At 43.2% G+C, this 20,115-nt stretch overlaps 1 protein-coding gene across 1 annotated transcript; it reads right to left on the bottom strand.

Annotated features, from left to right (window-relative positions):
- Positions 1–2,060: 2,060 nt before the first annotated feature.
- On the bottom strand, positions 2,061–18,901 carry LOC131904215 (vomeronasal type-2 receptor 26-like). The gene is made up of 6 exons (XM_059255262.1): positions 18,693–18,901; positions 14,461–14,752; positions 11,730–12,527; positions 9,248–9,457; positions 8,378–8,501; positions 2,061–3,037 (listed from the first exon to the last, which is right to left on the bottom strand). Exons 1-6 carry the CDS (start codon positions 18,899–18,901, stop codon positions 2,061–2,063), a joined length of 2,610 nt encoding a protein of 869 aa, XP_059111245.1.
- Between the last annotated feature and the right edge of the window lie 1,214 nt (positions 18,902–20,115).

The raw sequence follows: 20,115 nt of genomic DNA, 5'->3' as shown, positions 1-20,115 counted from the left end.
GTGTGCCCTGGCGGAATTTTGGGGACACATGTATACTATCATATCATCTGCAAATAGAGAAAGTTTGACTTACTCCTTTCCAATTTGTATCCCTTTGATCTCCTTTTGCTATCTTATTTACTCTACCTAGAACTTTGAGCACTATATAGAATAGATATGAGGAGAGTGGAGAGCCTGGTCTTGTTCCTGATTTTAGTGGAATTGCTTTGAGTTGCTCTCCATTCAATTTGATGTTGGCTGTTGGCTTGCTGTAAATTGCCTTTATTATGTTTAGGTATGTTCCTTGTATTCCTGATATCTCCAAGACCTTTATCATGAAGGGGTGTTGTATTTTGTCAAAGGCTTTTGCAGCAACTTATGAGATGATCATGTGGAGTTTTTTCTTTCAGTTTGTTTATACAGTGTATTACACTGACAGATTTCATATGTTGAGCCCTCCATACATCTCTGGGATAAAGCCTACTTGATCTCTTCTTAGATATCAGGAAATAATGGAAATTCACACTCTGTATTTGACGGGTAATTCTTTTTTAAAACAAACTTTATTGAGACATAATTCAAGTAGAGTACAATTCATCCATTTACATTTACTTTATGGAACTATCCAGGTGTAGGAATACATCTAAAATCCCAACACTCAGGACGCTGAAGCAGGAAGATTGCTACAAGTTTGAAGCCAGCCTGGTTGATGTGGAAAAGCCTGTCCCAAATAAGTAAATAAAAGGAGATGACAATTTAGTGGTGTTTAGCTTATTGGTGGAGTCTTACAACCATTACCAAGTCATTTTTTAATTAATGACTTGTGAGCTGCCTGACATAGGTTCTGGCAACCAAACTGGATCCTTTGGAGGAGGAGTGAGTGCTCTGAACCACTGAGCCACGTCTACAGCCCCACCAAACAAATTTCAGACCTTCAATGCCCCAGAAAGAAATACTGCACCCTTTAGTCTACACGCCTCACCTCCAATGTCCCCTGAAGAAACCTCAAGAAAACACTATTCTAGTATGTGTCTTTCTGGGTTTGCTTCTTCATAGATTGAAATATTAAAATATATAATGTTCTTTATCTAGCTTCCTTAAATCACTATAAAATTCTCAGTATTTAACCACATATTAAACATTATTCTATATCTTTTATATTTATTTCTTTTTTTAAGATTTGTTTATTTATTATGTATATAGTGTATGTATGCTTGCATGCCAGAAGAGGGCACCAGATCTCTCTATACATGGTTGTGAACCACCATGTGGTTGGTGGGAATTGAACTCAGGACTTAGGAAGAGCAAGCAGCCAGTGCTCTTAACCTCTGAGCCATCACTCCAGCCCTTATATTTATTTCTTATTGCCAAATAACGTCCTAGGAATAAGTAAGTCATACCAAACATTCATAAACTGATAAATATTTTGAGTGTTTCAACTTTTAGTGCCTAAATAATGCTTCCTTGAAGGTTCATTTACAGTCCTTGCAGATGGGTTTTTATATTTCTTGGGTATATATCTGTTTGTGAGATTGCTAAATCACATGGTAAGTCTGTGAAGGAATTGGCAATGAAAGGTTCAATCACCACTACTGATGATCTCAAAACAAAAAGGAGAGATAAATGATCAGCCTGTCAATTCCTTACACGCTCAGCAACACTTGAGATCATCATCACTTCATCACCCTTTTCATAATTTAAATTTATATTTTGTGTGTATGCAGATAGAGGGTGCTTCCGGTAGAAAGCAGAGGTAACACAGCAACTAGTGATGTCAACTCTCTTCTTCCAAAATATGGGTCCTCTGTATCAAACCCAGGTTGCCAAGTTTAATGGTAAGAGCTTCTAACCATTGAGCCATCTTGTCAGCTCCCCTTTCTAACTGTCTCAATTGCGATCAATTTTATCAATACATAGAAAATAGTAAATAACCATCTATGTGGCCACTATCAACTGATAGTCATGAGTGTTTTGTTAAAAGAATGTCACTTTAATCTTGATATGTCTTTTAAATACCTTTTGATCCACACAAAAACAGTGACACAAAATCACATGGGTGATCCTAGTGACTTTCACAAGGACTAGATCATGAAGTTTTGTGGTGTGGATGTGGGGACACACCTTCTCTGGAGCATCTCACTCTGCCTCTCCTGCTGTGCCTGGTGGCCTTGCCTTAGCCTGGCAGGAGTGTTCCTCTCTGGTTTCAGCAAGATGATGTAGCACTTGGGGAGGAAGATGCCACCCAGAAGGCCAGCAGTGGAGGCCAGGATGGAGAAGATCTCTACAGCCACAGTGGACTTGCCCCGGGCACTGTGGTACAGGGGCAGGAAGGCTGTCCAGACACTGCAGAAGAGCAGCATGCTGAAGGTCAGGAACTTAGTCTCATTGAAGACATCTGGCAGGCCCCTGGCCAGAAAAGCCACAGAGAAAGTACCCACTGCCAGGAAACCCAAGTAGCCCAGCACACAGAAGAAGATGGTGCCAGAACCCTCCTGGCACTGGATGACAATGTGCTGGGGCTCTGAGACCATATCCCTGTCTGGAAATGGTGGAGAGGTGGCCAACCAAACCCCACAAAGAACAACCTGCATGAAGGAAGCAATAAGGACCACTGAGGTGGAAGCCCCAGGGCTCAGGCATACCCGGATCCTGTCCCCTGGCCTGGTGACCCTGAAGGCCAGGACCACTGTGAGAGTCTTGGCCAGAACAGAGGACACAGGCACTGTGAACACCACAGCAAAGGTGGTCTGACGGAGGAGGCACGTCGAGACACTGGGTCGCCCAAGGAACAGCAAGGCACACAGGGCACAGAGGCAAAGAGAGAGCAGGAGTAAGTAGCTGAGACTTCTGTTGTTCGCCCTGACCACAGGGCTGTCTCTGTGCTTCAGGAACATTCCCAGAACCAGGACAGCCAGACCAGCCAGGAAGAGTGCCACCAAAGCCAGCATGAAGCCCAGAGGTTCCTCAAAGGCCAGGAAGATCTCTGTCCTGGGCAGGCAGCGGTCTCTCGTGTGGCTCGAGTACTGCTCCTTGGGGCACAGAAGACAGCTCTTCATGTCTATGGGAGACACACAGACACCATTTCTACAACACTGTATGAACTACACCAGCTCTGAAGGAAGGCGTCCCAAGCACTAACTGCTCTTACAGCCTTTCCATCAAGTCATGTATTTATGAATTATTCCTGGTGTCCAGGGCTGGAATGGCTGGTATTAGAGACACAAAGAAAACCCTGCACAGTCTGTATCTGTTTATGTGAGGAGTTTTGTTTCTGTCTTCAAACAGTGTCTCGTGTAACTCAGGCTGGCCTTGAACTTGTTGAGTAGCAGAGGATGAACTTGAACTCTTAAGTCTTCTTCCACATCCTCTCAAGTGCTGTGATTACAGGCCTGTACTACTATACTAATTTGTGTGAATTTGTGTAAGCATATTTGTGTGTGAACACAAGTATTTGAGTGGATGAACATGCATGTGGAGACCAGAGACGATCAGATATTGTTTCTCAGTCATTTCCCTCACCTTATTTTTCTAATCTAACTTATTTGTTTATTGTTTGCGTGCATGTTTGCATGGGCTCAGACATGCCAAGGTGTGCAAGTGGAGGTCAGTACAACTGTCAGGAATTTGGAGCTCACCTTCCTCCATGTGGGTCCCAGGAACTGAACTTACGCTGTCAGGGTTGACAGTGAATACTTTAACTGATGAACCATTTCACCAGACTCTGAAATGTACTATTTCCTTTTAAAGTTTCTTGTTTTACTTTACTTGCTGAAGTTGTGGTCTGTACACTTTCATAAACTGCAGAAGATGGCATCGTTTGCCCTGAAACTAGAGTTATAGATGGTGTGATCCAACACTCCTAACCACTGAGCCACCCTCTCAGACCACTCTTCACTTTAGTTTTTGAGACAGGATCTCTCATTGAACCTGGAGATCACTGAGTTGACTACTCTGACTGCCACAATCCTAAAGATCCTCCCTTCTGTCTCTGTCTCCTAAGTACTAGGACTACAGGAATGTGCCACCACACCGGGTCTCCTATGTGAGTTTTTAATGGGTCATTTCTTCCCAAGAGTATCAGTAACTGATTATATTCACAAATGTTTTAGACTGAGCTGTGAAACCAAAATTTATATGAAGTCCTACCCTTCAGCTGGGTTTGGCTGCACATGACTTTAATCTCAGCACTTGAGAGGCAGAGGCAGGTCGATTTGAATCAGTTCAGGGTCATATTGGTCAATGTAGTGAGTTCTAAGCAAGACAGGGCTGCATAATGAGGCATTGTTTCAAATCCAAACAACAAACAAAGATAGATAGATAGATAGATAGATAGATAGATAGATAGATAGATAGATAGATAGATAGACAGACTGATAGATAGATAGATAGATAGATAGATAGATAGATAGATAGATAGATAAAGAAATAAATTACCTCAAAATGAGAGGACACAGAAAGAGGATGACTCCACCAGGGCAAGAATAGGACTCAGACAAAATCAACCCTGATGAAAACTTGACTTTGCGTTTTCAGCCTTCAGAATTATACAGGCATAAGTTCTATAGCTCAAACAGCCACTGTGAATATGGTGGTCATTTGCCATTCAATCTCTAGGATGAATCCCACAAATACAGAGGAACAAATAAGTAACGAAAAGACAACCACCATGCAATTCCACTTCCAGCATGTTTAAACAGTAACTGAAATCCATCAACATCCGCAAAAGCCAGGGTTGTGATTATAGGACCACTTGAATCTTGTGGAGTAAGTAGCTTATGCCTGTTTCTTGATTGGATCCAAAGGATGTGTAGTGTTTGCTAGAGGAGAATGCACTACGCTGCCTAAATTTGTTTGTGCACTTTTCTATCTCAATAAAGCATTTACCTAAGAACAGCTGTAAGACTATAGTTCTGGCTGGTGTTCCACAGGAAAGCAAAGACTTGCAACATCAGTGGATGGGTATGGTGGTTTGACTGAGGCTGGCACCCATAATCTCATGTATTTGAACGTTTGGTTAGAAGTTAGTGGATTGTTGGGGGTGGATTGGGAGGGGTAGCATTGTTGGATGTGAAATTTTGAAAGTTCAAATTCCCACACCAGGCCCCATGTCTACCTCTCTGCCTTCCTGCTGTCTTTGGTGCAGAGATCCGTGCACGGCCGCACCTCAAAGATGGCGCCAGCGTCTGGCTTCCGCCTTCCCGATGGCAGGTGTTCTCTGGGATAAACAACTTATTTGGCTTGGGCGTGGTATCTGGCTTGCTTGCGTATGTCTGACCCTATCGGCATTGTCCACGTGGCACTACGGGGTTGGTTGCCCAGTGGCTATAAAGGGCGTGGGCTGGCTTTCCCTGGGGTCAGAAGATTGTCTCAAGGTTCCTGAATAAACTGCTTGGAGAAGAGCCTGGTGTTGCGTCTTCCTTGCTGGTCGAGGCGGATGCGACAAGTGGTGGCCAGTCCGGGGAACCTTTAAGGCACAAAACTCTTCGCAGTCAGGGCAGTGCACTGGTAAGTCCCCAGGTAAGATGGGGATCCGCGACAAAAGCGGGAAAATGTAGAGCCACGACAAAAGCGGACAGGAAAATTAAGTAGAGCCGCGACAAGAGCGGACAGGAAAATTAAAGAGTAGAGCCGCGACAAAAGCGGACGGGAAAATTAAAGAAAGTGAAAGCAGGTGAAGGCTAAAGTACTGCTAGTATCATGGGTGCAACTTCTTTGCACCCAATTTTTCTGGCTCTTAACAAGTTGCTCCTTTCAAAGAAATTAAAGATTAAGAAGAGTAACCCGGAGGTTTGGAGACAGGTTAAAACTGAAATGCAGCTAGCTTACCCAGTGTTTCTCAATGCACAGACTCAACAGAGATACCATGAATCTTTGGATTTTAAGGTCATCAAGTCTCTAGCGGAATCTGTCCGGGATGAAAATAAGATATGTGAGTTTGTAGAAATTCTGTCTTGTTAAATCTGTGTTAAGAAATCTTTAGGTGTTTGCTAAGTTAAATATATGCTAATGGTAGCCCTATATACGTTTGTAAAATAGATCTATAGAGTTCCTTTAAGTATATAAGCTTGCAAGAAGTATCTAAGGTAGTCTTAAGACATGTAGTAATAAGCTTGTAAGAAGTAAGGATGTTAGTTGTAAATGTAAGTTTAAATGAGATGTTAGTTGTAAATGTAAGTTTAAATAAGATGTTAGTTGTAAATGTAAGTTTAAATAAGAAATATAAGAAGTATATAAGAAGTAATAAGAAATATATTTGCTAAAGTAGTTCTATAGTTTCATTAAAGAGTATAAATAAGTAGATGTTAATATGTTATATGTGAGTTCGTAAAAATATGTAAATGTTGAGTGTGAGTTTAGGCTTAAGCACACGTTATATGTGAGTTTGTGAAAAGGTGTAAATGTTGATTGTGAATCTAAGCTTAATGTATGTGGTGAAAGAACCTGAGATACAGAGTTAGTGTCCTAGGAGACTGCAAAGCAGGCAGTCTGAACAGTTTTCAAAAGCTCCAAAAGCGGCTAAGAAGCTAAGAATGGTGGACGCCAGAACCAGCACAACAAGGCATCCGCAGCTGAGATCTGTGGAAAATCAATGCAACACAGAAAAACCTGAGCTAACAGTGAAAACGGTGCAGTTTAAAATTACTGACTCCGCAGATGGGAGTACAATTAGTGGAGTCTGATTTTAAAGGCCCTTTGAAGCCGGGCACGGTGGGTTTATTGATAGGAAGATCCTCCACCACCATAAGAGGTCTTACTGGGATCATGAATGCATGCACGTTGCAGGCTAAATTTTCCCTTTCTCGTGCAGATGTGCGCCAAGTAGTTAAGGCCAAGGCATTGTGGAGCGTGCGCATCAGTCCCTCAAAGAAATTCTTCAAAAACAAAAAGGGGGAATAGGCCGTGACCGAACCCCAAGAGAAAGACTCTCTCTGGCATTATTCACCTTAAATTTTTTTAATTTGGATGCCTCGGGAAGTTCATCAGCAGATAGGCATCATAATCCATACAGCCCTATGAAGGGCATGGTGAAGTGGAAAGATATCCTCACGGGTAGCTGGCATGGCACCGATCCCGTGCTGACATGGGCACAAGGTTCTGTTTGTGTTTTCCCACAGGACCAGCTAGACCCTATCTGGGTACCTGAACAATTGGTGCGACGGGCCCCTCAGACGGAGAGACGTGATGACACCCCGGAAGCTGATGTGCCTGATCCTGATAGCTGCCAGCAGGAGCAGCTGAGGATCGACTCACGAGCGGAACCTGGTCGGTGGAGTTGGATAACCTGACCCAGATCCTGCGCAATGAGATCATTGCGGTCAACTCCACAGGTGTGCACCTGGCCTCCACTGCGGAAATGATGTCTTGGCTGTGAAATTCTGTCACCTTTTTAAAGGAGTGGGTGAAATTAGGTGCCCTGGCAGGCCTACTGGTACTTGTCTCCCTGATGTGCCTGTGGTGCATTGTTCGTTTAAGGGTTTCTCAGCAGCACGATGCAGCCATGATTATCCAAGCCTTTACAGCCATAGAGGCTGGACAGTCTCCCCAGGCCTGGCTGGCCGCATTACAAGCTTGATCGTGCAGGATGCGAGGCTAGTGCACTGCACTTGGGTCTAGCTGTATTGCAAAACCCAAGAAGAGCAAGTCTAATTGCATGTGGGTTGATACCCTAATTCCCACCTCTGCAAAAAAGGGTATCGGACGGGTCAAGTGTTCTCTTGGTGGATGACACCTGGACTAACACCAGTACAATGTCCAAGTTGTATTTGGGCAGAGATTAGACCTCTGCTCTTGCCTGCTGCTTAAAACAATAAAGGGGGAACTGTAGAGAGCCATGCATGGCCGCGCCTCAAAGATGGCACCGACGTCCGGCTTCCGCCTTCCCGATGGCAGGTGTTCTCTGGGATAAACAACTTATTTGGCTTGGGCGTGGTATCTGGCTTGCTTGCATATGTCTGACCCTATCGGCATTGTCCACGTGGCACTACGGGGTTGGTTGCCCAGTGGCTATAAAGGGCATGGGCTGGCTTTCCCCCGGAGTCAGAAGATGGCTTTCCCTGGGGTCAGAAGATTGTCTCAAGGTTCCTGAATAAACTGCTTGGAGAAGAGCCTGGTGTTGCGTCTTCCTTGCTGGTCGAGGCAGACGCGACACTTTGGAGCATAAGCTAAGCTCTCAGCTAGTGCTATGCCACCATGCCTGCCTGCCTGAGGCCACACTTCATGCCATGATAGTGACAGACTGAAACTCTAAGTAAGCCCCTAGTTAAATGCTTTTCGTTTAGAAACTGCCTTGGTCATGGTGTCTCTTCACAGCAGTAGAACAGTAACAAAGACAATGGGCAAATACAGGAGGCTCACAGTGCCCTCTTGACCCTCAGATTCCAGCTCCACATGCCCTTACCTCTTTGGTCTGCAAACTGTCCCTCAGGGCAGGGACTGCAATCAAAACAGCAATGGGGCGCTCCCAGCCTGGGCACTTGGCTGAACCCTGGAAGGCAGCTTTCACTGCAGACAGAGCTGGGCACCTAGTAACAGTGAGCACAGTGTCACCAGGGACTCCCCAGGAATACAGATGCTTGACCTCAGCCTGAGAACCAAAACAGAACAGTTGCCTCACAGAACACTAGATGAGATGCCTTTCAGAAAACCTGTCTATCCCAGCAGATGGCAGATGGGAGATGTACCTTTGAGTGTAAACAGGGAAGGGTTACATCTGGCTTACTTAGCTAAGGGATTCAAAAACATAGCTAAACAGTTTGATGTGTTGTCTTTCCAGTATCTCTGGGGCTCCTATACCAACAATTAAAGGTATTTGGGCAGGACAGAGGGCTCGGTGCTTCTGAGTACAGGCTGCTCTTCCAGAGGAACAGGGTTCAATTCCCATCACCCATATAGCAGCTCACACTGTAACTCCAGTTCTAGAGGATCCAGTGCCCTTCACAGCCTCCACAAGCACCAGGCATGCACATACTACACAAATATACATGCTTAAAAAGCTCCATACATATAAACAAAACTTGAAAAACAACTGTAAGTATTGGCAGACATTAAGAAGTGCTACAGTACTGTCAGGTCATTTTTGCTGGTGAATCAATATCATTCAGGGAAAGATCTGTTGTGAGGTAAACAGCATAGCCAGTTATAACTGACTGGGCCATCCAGAGCTGCATCAACTAAATGCACAAGCAGAGATGAGGAGCCCTGGACTTAGAATTGCCCTGTCACTTTAACACATTAGGACAAGACTTATCACTGCAGTCAGGTAACTCACTTGAAGATCCTCCTTCAAATAGACCATTATCTTGCTTCCCAAAGAGACTTGAGGGTCTATCATGCCTACATGAACCAAGTGAAATACACCCTCAGAGGTCTTCTGCCCTTGGAAAATGTCAAATTTTGTCACCAAATCTCCATTGGCATCAAACATAATCTTGATTCCATCAGGAGTCTTGAAGTGCACCTTCCTGAGGGCATGAAGCATCTGAAGAAGAAAGGGAGACATTGTACACTGGCAAGGACCAGCTCAGGGTCTTGTCTAAAATGCAACATTCCATTCACCTCTGCAATGATACAGAGTCATTTCAACCAAGGACAGCACCCTTAGTTAAAAGGGAGATAAAAGACCTGTGATCGTTTCAGACTAACAAATATGATTAGTTATAATTAATTAAAAATTCATAATACTTAATCAAGATAATTATTAATCCTAGCTCTGTGTGTGTGTGTGTGTGTGTGTGTGTGTGTGTGTGTGTGTGTTGTACAGCTCTTTCATACTGAGTAATCCAGAGAACAACTCTCAGGAATGTTCTCTCCTGCTGCCATGTGGGACACAGGAATCTAACTTAGGCTTGGGGACAAGTGCCTTTAACCACTAAGCCACCTCAACAGCCTTAAAATTAAACCCAAAAACATGACAATGTGGTTCCTGCTCCAGAGTCTCATTTGGCTGTCTACTACTGTCCTCAGTCTTCCCATCATACTCAGTAGACTCCAAATCCTAGCAGGACTTCCACAGACTGGCCCCAGCTCACCTAGACCACCCATTCACTCCAAACAGTCTCCCATTATTCATCAGTCCTTCCTATGTTGCTCTTCTATTTGCTCCAACCTCTTCTATTTGACCTCAACATCCTGTGTGCTAGCATAACAGGCATTGGCCACCAAGCCGGGCCTCATGTAATTTGAAATCTGTCACTCTCAGCCAAAAATCCAACAACCATCACTGTGCATCTGGTTGATAACCACATGTACATTCACCAAGCACATAGTAGAGACTCAGGTCATCTCAGTGAAGGTGATGAAAATATACCCTCTCCGTGGTCACTACTCTCTTTAGTTACCTCACCAGGGAGCAACGTTTCTTCCAAGGGCCTCCTTACATATCTGGGCCTATGCTACCCTGAATGGATTTGAGAAGACTGATAGATAGATAGATAGATAGATAGATAGATAGATAGATAGATAGATACAGACAGACAGACAGACAGACAGACAGGCTGGTGCCAAGAATACCAAAATGCATTATATATGTATATGAATTTATCAGTAATATTTTAAAACAGAATAATAATTGAGGACTTTGAGTTGGCCCAGGGATTAAAACACTCTCTATAAAAGTTTGAGGATTACACAGAGAAAAGCACAGTATTTCAGGGGTTAAGGGAAAGGATGGTGGTCTTATAACAGATATAAAAGAAGGAATTTAAACAAGGGACTGAGGAATGAGATTTCCATTGAAAGATCAGATATTTATTACAGTAGATTAATAGAATAATACAGGAGAAGCTGGATATAACAGGTAGTAGGAAATAACTTTGGTTATTTTAATTTAGTCAAACTTAAATAGAGATATACTGTCTAATTTTTCTGTAACCATAAGGCTTTATGATACCAACTCTAAGGAAAAAAAAACACTGAGTTAAAAGAATTGATTTTATCATAATGTTAGATTTTAGTTCTCATGATATTTGCTGTTTGCTCCTCTTGTTTCTTTGATATGCTTTTGTAATCATGGAAGACTTTAGAAAATGTATGTACCATGAAAAGACTTTGTAATCAATAATTAAAGTTTGTGAGGAAATTAAAAAAGAATTTGAGGATTACACCTCAAGTCCCCAGAACCCATCTAAATTTTAGGTTGATATGGCAGCACATCTGTAATTACATCCTCATAATGTAGAGACAAGAGGAGCCCAGAAAAAGCTGACTAGCAAAACCAGCCACAGCAACAAGTTCTGGGTCTGAACAAGATACCCTGCCCTAAAGAATAAGGTAGATGAGTGACGGAAGAATAATGTACACATGAGTGCACCCCTACCACATGGGCCTGCATGCCAATGCACATGAGCCCTTAGACACCTACCTCACACCCAAAAGAGGACAAATGAATCAGTAGCATTTGGTATCTCTTTGAAATTCTGATTTGTATCATGCCTATACTGAAAATCAACTACTGTTTATCAAAGCTCAGTTTTAAGACACTAAAAGAAATCTATTTATTGTTATATGAAATTTTAATTTTATTAGGAACCCTGTATTTACTAAGACAAGCGATGCTACAAGGACTGGATTCATCTGAGATCACACACATAGCATGGAATCCTTGTCCATTGTTCCTTCTAAGATGCCTCTTAGATACAAGTATGAGGAATCCTTGTTTAGGTATACAGTCAGCTTTTCTGTAGCTTACTCAGAATCAATGTCCTCTTTCCCAGCCAAACCTGAATCACTCACACCACACATGCCTCTCTCACCTGCCAGGGCTGGAAGTCCTGAGAGTCTGTAACTTTCCCAAGCTGGTGCCCATGGGTTATCATGTCTTGCAGGGCATGAGCAATGCTGTAGACAGCTGTGTAAGCAACATCAATTTTACTCACTTCTGGGAAAGCGTACTGCTGGTTTTTCAGACTCTCATTCCCTGAGCACAACTGGATACCATCTGTCATTGTGCTGCTCTGGTGGGGCCATGCACAACCAAAGGTGAACTCCCAGAACTTCTTTATGAACATGTCTTCTGGGGTCTGGCTGGGCCGCAGATTAGCAAGGAACTCAAGGAACCCAATTGCCCTGCTGCTGTGAGGCAGAAGACCAAATGTGCTGTGCAATACCTGGGAAATGCCTGGAATGGTCAGGGCAAGAGCCATGTGCAGAGTGTCCTTGCTAACCCAGACCTGGCCTGAGACAGCGACATCCAGTAAGCCATACAGGATGAGCTGGAAATTAGAATTGCTTAGGAAAACCAGAACAACCCTGGCTGTGGATTTTTGCATTGTCTGGACAATCTCTTCAATCTTCCCCAAGGACTCATGGGAAGGAACATGGAGGGTGTACTCAATGCACACACCAGCTGTGCTCAGCTCCTGAGTGGCCAGAGAGCTGGCCTGCTGCCCAAAGTCATCATCATGGGCAAGAATGATCACCCAGGACCACTGAAAGTGAATTATCAGCTGAGTCACTGCAAGGGAGGATGTGAGGTCACTAGTCACAGTACGCATGAAAGATGGGAACTGGATCTTGTCACTGAGGCTGGGTAGTGAGGATCCATAACTGACCTGTCAAGGAAGAGCCAGTATAGAAGAGTGGATGAGATCTGGACTTAGGCGTGGGCTGATGATCTGTTTTAAATGTAGGAAGGAAGGGGATGGAGACATGGCTCAGCAGTTTAGAGCCCTTGTTGTTCTTACAAGGGACCCTTGTTCAATTCCCAACACACACCTCAAGTTGTTCACAGCTGCCCGTAACTCCAGCTCCAGGAAATCTGATACCCTCTTCTGGCTTCCTCCTGCATCCATGGCATAGACTCCAACATATACACATACTCATATATTTATATTAAATTTTAAAACATAAATAATTTTCATGGAAGGACTTGAGCATCCTGATTTGAGAATTGTGCTGATTCAACAAGCAGCTTTGTGCCCCTCACTGGCTGGTCATCCCAGACACAGCCCTGTGGATTCTGGAATGAAGCCCAGAACCATAGCTTTACCTGCTCCCCTCTGAGCATCTGTCCTTAATCTGCCATCTCATATTCAGTTCCTGTACTTCAGCTAGGATTGGCCTGACTCTCTGGTTTGCACACAGCTCTTAGGTTGTTATATTTTAAATTCATGTGGTGTGTGTGTGTGTGTGTGTGTGTGTGTGTGTGTGTGTGTGTGTGTGTGTGATGGTGCATATGTAAGATCACACCAAATTGTTGGAGGTTGTCTCGGGGTAAGAATAATGTGATGTTGTACCTTTGGGCTTGAGGGGAATGTCTTTCTGCAGGAGGATGAAAATGTTCTCAAATCAACTGTGGTACTCATCCTAAGATAAAAGTCACTGAATTGTTCATCTTAAATGGAGAAATTATCCTAAAGTCACCTCTTAAACCTATAAACTGAAGAGATGATTGTCATATATGGCCAACCTTGTGGGAATGACACTGATTGCTGGGTTACATGGAACATCCAGGGGGTAGATGGGAGCAAGTGGCATGAGCCCAACTGCCTAGACTCAAATTCCAAACACCTACAGCTAGAAGAACTTACTGATAAATCCGTGTGTGTGTGTGTGTGTGTGTGTGTGTGTGTGTGTGTGTGTGTGTACATGCATGTGTATTTATTTCTCTGTGAGCTAGAAGGATATCTCCTCAGGTAAAGGTGTTTGCCACCAAGCCTGAAAATCTGAGCTTAATCCCCTGAATCAACATAGTAGAAGAAAAGAACTGACACCTTAAAAATGTATTCTGACCTCAACATGGACACCATTGCACTGGTGCTGAGTATACACACACACACACACACACACACACACACACACACACACACACACACACAAATTATAAATAAGGGTTGAAAAGATGGTACAGTGGATAACAGTACTTGGTGCTCTTTCAGAAGATCTGAGTTCAAAATCCAGCTCCCTTGTGACAGATAAAAAACATCTGTAACTTCAGTTCTACGGAATCCAGTGCCTTGTTCTGAATGTCCAAGTGCAACCAGGCACACGTGTAATACATATTTACATAAATACATATATACATAGATATATATGTGTGTGTATGTGTGTGATATGTGTGATACATATATGATATATTGATATACGATATGAGAAATATATGTGTGTGCTTGTATATAAATATATACTTCATATATTTATTATATATATAAGAATGCAAAATACATGTACACATTAAAAAATATAAAAATATATTTTAAATAAAAAAAGGAAATTTTCCATTAACTTCATCATTGAGAGGGATGATAGTTCTCTCTAAACACTAAACATGTAGGAGAACCGTGTTGGACATGGAGAATATTTACAGAGAGACTGGCTCCACAGTAGAGCTGCTCACTATTGTGACCATCACCATCATTTTCACTATCATCAGTAAGGGATTGCACAGTAGAGCTGCTCACTACTGTGACCATCACCATCATTTTCACTATCATCAGTAAGGGATTGCACTACATTCAGGAAGGAAGGAGACTTTCAGCAACTCACCTGGGCAAACTTGTACAGTCCCAGAAGTCTGGCCATGGACACAGACAGGGATGACCTCGTGTCCCCTACCAAGGCAGCCTGAGGAGAGCCATGCTGGCATGTGTAGTTGGGGATGGGCTCCTGCTGCCTCGTGAGAAAGCTCATTGTCTCATGGAGGGCTCCATGCACTGTGTCCCCAGAGTTTCGAATAGAGAAGCCCAGGGTCACATTGGGCAACAAGTGAGCACTCCTATTAATCTCCTCGATGGCAAAGACGAAACTCTGGGCCACCCAGTAGCCCCAGTTGGAAACGCTGAGGGAAAGAGAAGCCCACATTCATCATTCATGATGGGGTAAATGGAACAAGAATAAACACAGTGACTCAAGGGATACATGTAAAACCTACATCTCCACAAATACTTGCACACATATGTGCAGAGGAGCACAGGTCAGAATACATAAAGGGGAGCCAGAAGGAATGTGGAGACAGTAATCAGAGGGGACAGTTTAAGAAGACAGGAGGGATAAGTGAAGATGTATTAAACAATCTGAGTGTGGTGGCGTCATGTTGGGAGACAATTGTTGCTGTTTGTTAAGGCAAGGGTGTGTGGGTTCACTGGGATCCATGGAAAGAAGAATCAGAGGCATCTTAAAAATGAATTTACCCTGCCGGGCAGTGGTGGCACACGCCTTTAATCCCAGCACTCGGGAGGCAGAGCCAGGTGGATCTCTGAGTTCGAGGCCAGCCCGGGCTACCAAGTGAGTTCCAGGAGAGGCACAAAGCTACACAGAGAAACTCTGTCTCGAAAAACCAAAAAAAAAAAAATGGATTTACCCTTTGGTGGCTGCAGGAGGGTTCAGCTTCAAAGGACCAAAGTACTTTCCCTTTACCGAGGGCATTTTTATTTTCTCTCTATTACAGTTTAGCCAGTTAATTTCCATACCTTCAAAGCAACCTGGAAGGAGCTCCCAAAGATAAAATGCCAACTGCAAATTCCTTGATTTCACAGGTACCACAGTTTTCTGGGTTTTCTGAACCAAGTTTTGCATAGGCCTTTGATCCTTGGGAGACTCCCAGACAAGATTCACATAGGGCAATAAGAGAAACAAAAGGTGTTGGTTAAACAAAGGGTGGATTAGGGCTAGGTGCTACTCTCCAGAGCCAGGCCAAGAGTAATAACTCAGCAGGAATGCAGCCACAACTTAATCCCAGCACTCAGGAGACAGAGGCAGGTGGATCTTCCTGAGTTAGAGACCAGCATGGATTACATACCCAGACCTAAGAACCAGAGATACATACAGAATCTCTGTGTCATGAAAACAAAGTAAAAATCTATTGCATTGTATAGTTGGTTACAATTTATAGCAACTAAAATCTATTTCGGTAGTACTCAACCCAAGAGCCAGAAGACAGGGAGAAGAGATATGAAATACTGTCTTTAGGACATGACGCAGACATTGCAGACATGTGAGCCTGTCAGCAGCCAGTCATGCACTCACTGGAAAATTCCTTGTGTGGCCCTACTCTTCCCTGCTGAACTATTGTCAACTAATGTATTTGGGGGAGAAGAGACTCATTATCTTCAGTCATGCAAGGAACAGGTGAATCCACCAAGCTGCAGTGGACAGTTCCAAAATGACAATTGGTCCTGGTTAAAATCAGTGAGTCACAAAACAAAACAGCATGAATGTGGGAAAGTGACCTCCAAGAAGGAGAAGGTAATTTCAAGTGTGGAAGGAAGAGAAGAGAGTCTGGGGAAATGAGAATAAAACAATATAAGTGCATGTAACTATCAAAGAACAGAAATCCACCTGCCTCTGCCTCTTGAGTAATAAGACAATTAGCAAGCACCACCACATCCAACTGATGCTGTTATATTTTAATTAATTTCTAAACTTAACATCAAGAGTAGATTTGTTATTGTTTTGAGGCCAAGACTTCCTATCACCCAGTGTAACCTCACATTCACTATATAACTTAGAATGATATTGAACTCCTTTTGCATGTATATGTGTATGCACATATGGATAAGAGAGAAATTGACTTCTTGTATCATCTTCAACCATGCCCTGCACCTCTGTGTGTGTGTGTGTGTGTGTGTGTGTGTGTCAGAGTTGGTATTGTGTGCATGGTGTATCCCTATGGAGGGTAAAGGCTGATGGGATGTCAGGATATCTTTCTCAATTGCTTCTCCACCTTTTAAAGAACATTATTCTGTTTTCATGTGTGTATATGATGTCTCTGCAGACCAAAACATGCTACAACACATAGAGGTCAGGAAACAACTTTTGAGTCAATTCTCTCCTTCCACATTTATGTGGGTTTCAGGGAGGGTTCAGGTCATCCATAAGACTTGCATGCCGAGCACTTTACCCCATAAGGCATCTCAAGGGCTCCTCTTAACTTCCTTTTTGAGACAGGTTAACTCACTGAACCTGGACTTCATCCATTCAGGTAGGCCGGCCGGCCAGTGACCTTTGGAATCTGCCTGTCTCACTGTTCCTAACCAGGGTTACAGATGATCAACATGCTGGGTTTTCACATGGATGCTGGAAATTCAAACTCAGGTCTTCAGGCTTGCACAGCAGACAGGACACCAACACAGGAATTTCCTCATCCCCAAAGACCTTCAATTTTAGATTCTCCTATCTCCACTCCCACATTAGATTTTAAATGTTCACATCACCAAAAAATAATTATACAAAGTGATGTGTTTCTGGTGGGTTGATTAAATATTCTATATTGTATATATTCATTAAAATACATCTTTGTGCCCAATACGTACATACAATTATTACCCGATGACTTAAAAAGCAACATGGGATCCAGGTATGATGGTACACACCTGTGATTCCAGCACTCAGGTTGTGGAGGCAGGAAGATAGTGAGTTTTAGGCTAGCATCACCTACACAAAAAGACCCTCTCTCAAAAAAGAAAAAATACTCAAGGACAAGTCATTGTGATCACTGTGTTGGTGGCTCATGCTTGTAATCCTGAGTTTCAGGGCTAGTATGAACTACACAAGGAGTTCCAGACTAGTTAGAGCACAAAGTAGTATACTGTCTCAAAGAAAAGTAATAAAAATGATGATAAATATGAAAAATCAGTAGTGAAAATCTCTTGCATTTGTAGCTGATTATAAAATGATGGTAGTTACTGTAGAAAATACTGGGATTGTTGTTTGTTTTTTATTTTGGGGTTTTTTGTTTGTTATGTTATTTTGGGGGGGTTGTTTTTTTGGGTTTTTTGTTTTGGTTTGTTTTCTTTTTGTTTTTTCAAGACAGGGTTTCTCTGTGTTGTTTTGGTGCCTCTCCTGAATCTCACTCTGTAGACCAGTCTGGCCTTGAACTCACAGAGATTTGCCTGGCTCTGGATAACAAGTGCTAGAATCAAAGGCATGCGCCATCGCCACCAAACTGGAAAATACTCATAACAACTCTTTTTGACTCAGGTCTCATTATGCACCCCAATCTTGCCTGTAACTAATAATGCTCCTGCCTCAGCTTCCTGCGGGCTAGGAGTGCAGCCATATGCCCTATGCTCAGTCATTGCTGCAATGAAAAACCAATAAAGCTAAAAACAAACATTTAAAAACCAAATAATATTCCAAATACTTGTTTAGAATTATTGCATGCAACAGTATTTTGAGAAAGATGGGACAAAAATATCTTAAAGTGTGACTGTGGATGGCTCAGTTCATAAGTTTTATCTCCAGCACCTAAGGAACTGAGTTGGTGATATGGTCAGTCATCTCAGCACTCAGAAGGTGGAGGCAGGAGGATCAGAAGGATGATTTAAGGTCATCTTCAACTACCTAGTGAATTGGAGGCTTAGGAGGCTTAGAAAAAAAACAACAAGCAAAAGGAATATAGTACAGAGGAATCAGGGAGGCTGATAAATAATGAAAAAATCTATTATTTACACACTAACCCATTCAACAAACACACCTACCTAGATACCACTTTAGGAACCAAGGATATACAAAAGAATCAAGAATTGCCTCTGGCCAGTGGAGCACATACATTACAACCAGTACATGAGCAACCTATACTTCAGTCTGGTACAAACAAGAAAGACAGACACACAGAGGTGATGTAAAAGGAGAAAAACAGAACTACTGCATGTATACACAGAGAAAACTGGTGGCTATCTAGCTGGGATTCTGAGAATCAACCCTTATCCAAAACTTCACACAAGCTTGTAAAGCTGCTTCAGGATTTCAGAGATTCCTATGCCACATCCAGCTCTTACCTTGAAACCAGAAGTCGAGATGGTGGGGCAGTGAATTCAGACAGGGTACCAATAGAGAGGTCAAAGATGGAGAAGCTGCCCCCCACTATTACATCTCCAGGACGATCAAAGCGAGGCCTCTGCCTTGGAAACAGCCAGGCTCTTGGTGCAGAAAAGGCAGACCCAGAGAGACAGCCAAAGAGAACAGGAAGGAGAGTACACAGCCACATGCCTGCTGGGGGCCAGACAATCAGTGACAGGACAGCCCCACATGGGGCAGTGGCTCACAGTGAAGGAGGTTTTATCTGGGAGACTGCCCTTGATCAAGGACCTCAGGCTAAGACCACACTGGGAGCCTGGGCTTTCAGACTGTGGGGAGAATGTTGATCGGGAGGTGGTGGAGGTGGGTGGCCACTAAATCCCAGAGCCATTAAAAGTTTTAACCCCTTCTCCTGAGGCTTCATGGCCTCTCTGCATCCAAGGTCACAGCTCTGGGCATCATCTGCAGACTACAGGAAAGGCGACAACAGCTCTAACTGTCTCCTGGGGGACTTGCAAGTTCAGGACCAGCTGTGCTCAGGGCACTGTTCTGTAGAGAGACCCAGGTAGGTACAAGAAGCAAATACCTGAGTAGCTAAAATGGATTATTTCTTTCACACTCTATGTTCTGGGTGATCTTTGTTGTTCCTTAGGAATTTTTAGAGTGGTTTATCATGGATAATTTGGACATACCAAAACCAATCAGCAGAAAACAACAAATATCCATGTCTTTGTAGAGTCATGAGAAATCCTCCCAAAGGACTGAGCCTTTCTTCTATCACTTGAAAACAGATCCCAAAGCTGCCACGATGGTTTTCAGGTAAAAATCACTTGATACACAAACCTGATGACCTGTGTGTGATACTAAGAACCTACATAGAGGTAGGAGAGGACCAACTCTACAAAGTTATCCTCTTTCTCCACACACAAGCCATGGCACACACACACAAACACACACACACATACACACACACACACACTTTATACATACAAAAAAGATATACTCAGGTAAGAAGACAAATTCTAAACTCTGTTACTCCAACAGATGAGTAGAATTTTCTAACATAATCATAATTCCCACACTGAAGCCTAAAATGGAGCCAAATCGATGGCTCAGCACCTTAGCAAGTAAAGGCAGCCTGATGATCCTCATTAAATGTACAGGTCGTAGGTGATGAGAGAAAAGAACTGACTTCTCAGACTTATCCTCTGACCTCCACATAGTGCTTTGGCACTTGCATGTCCAAAAACATAGATGGGAACATGCACACACAAATCTATCAAGCAATAAATGTATAAAATTAAAAACAGATAAATGGCATCTTGCCCCGGACTTCCCTTCTGAAGCACAGGTGAGTCCCCTAACTTGCCCCCAACCCCATCCCTGGGCACCAGCCACTCGGGA

The sequence above is a fragment of the Peromyscus eremicus genome, chromosome 1, assembly GCF_949786415.1.
Source record: "Peromyscus eremicus chromosome 1, PerEre_H2_v1, whole genome shotgun sequence".
NCBI classification, from domain to species: domain Eukaryota; kingdom Metazoa; phylum Chordata; class Mammalia; order Rodentia; family Cricetidae; genus Peromyscus; species Peromyscus eremicus.
Note: the sequence above shows the minus strand (reverse complement) of the source record. Positions and strands in the feature narration are given on the sequence as shown.

Excerpts from the sequence above, each read along its gene's own strand:
- LOC131904215 (XM_059255262.1), bottom strand. The coding sequence starts at position 18,901 with ATGTGGCTGTGTACTCTCCTTCCTGTTCTCTTTGGCTGTCTCTCTGGG. Across the intron at positions 8,502-9,247 it reads ATTTGAAGGAGGATCTTCAA|GTGCCCAGCTCTGTCTGCAG; the intron begins GTGAGTTACCTG and ends CACTGTTACTAG. Across the intron at positions 3,038-8,377 it reads ACAGTTTGCAGACCAAAGAG|ACATGAAGAGCTGTCTTCTG; the intron begins GTAAGGGCATGT and ends TGTCTCCCATAG.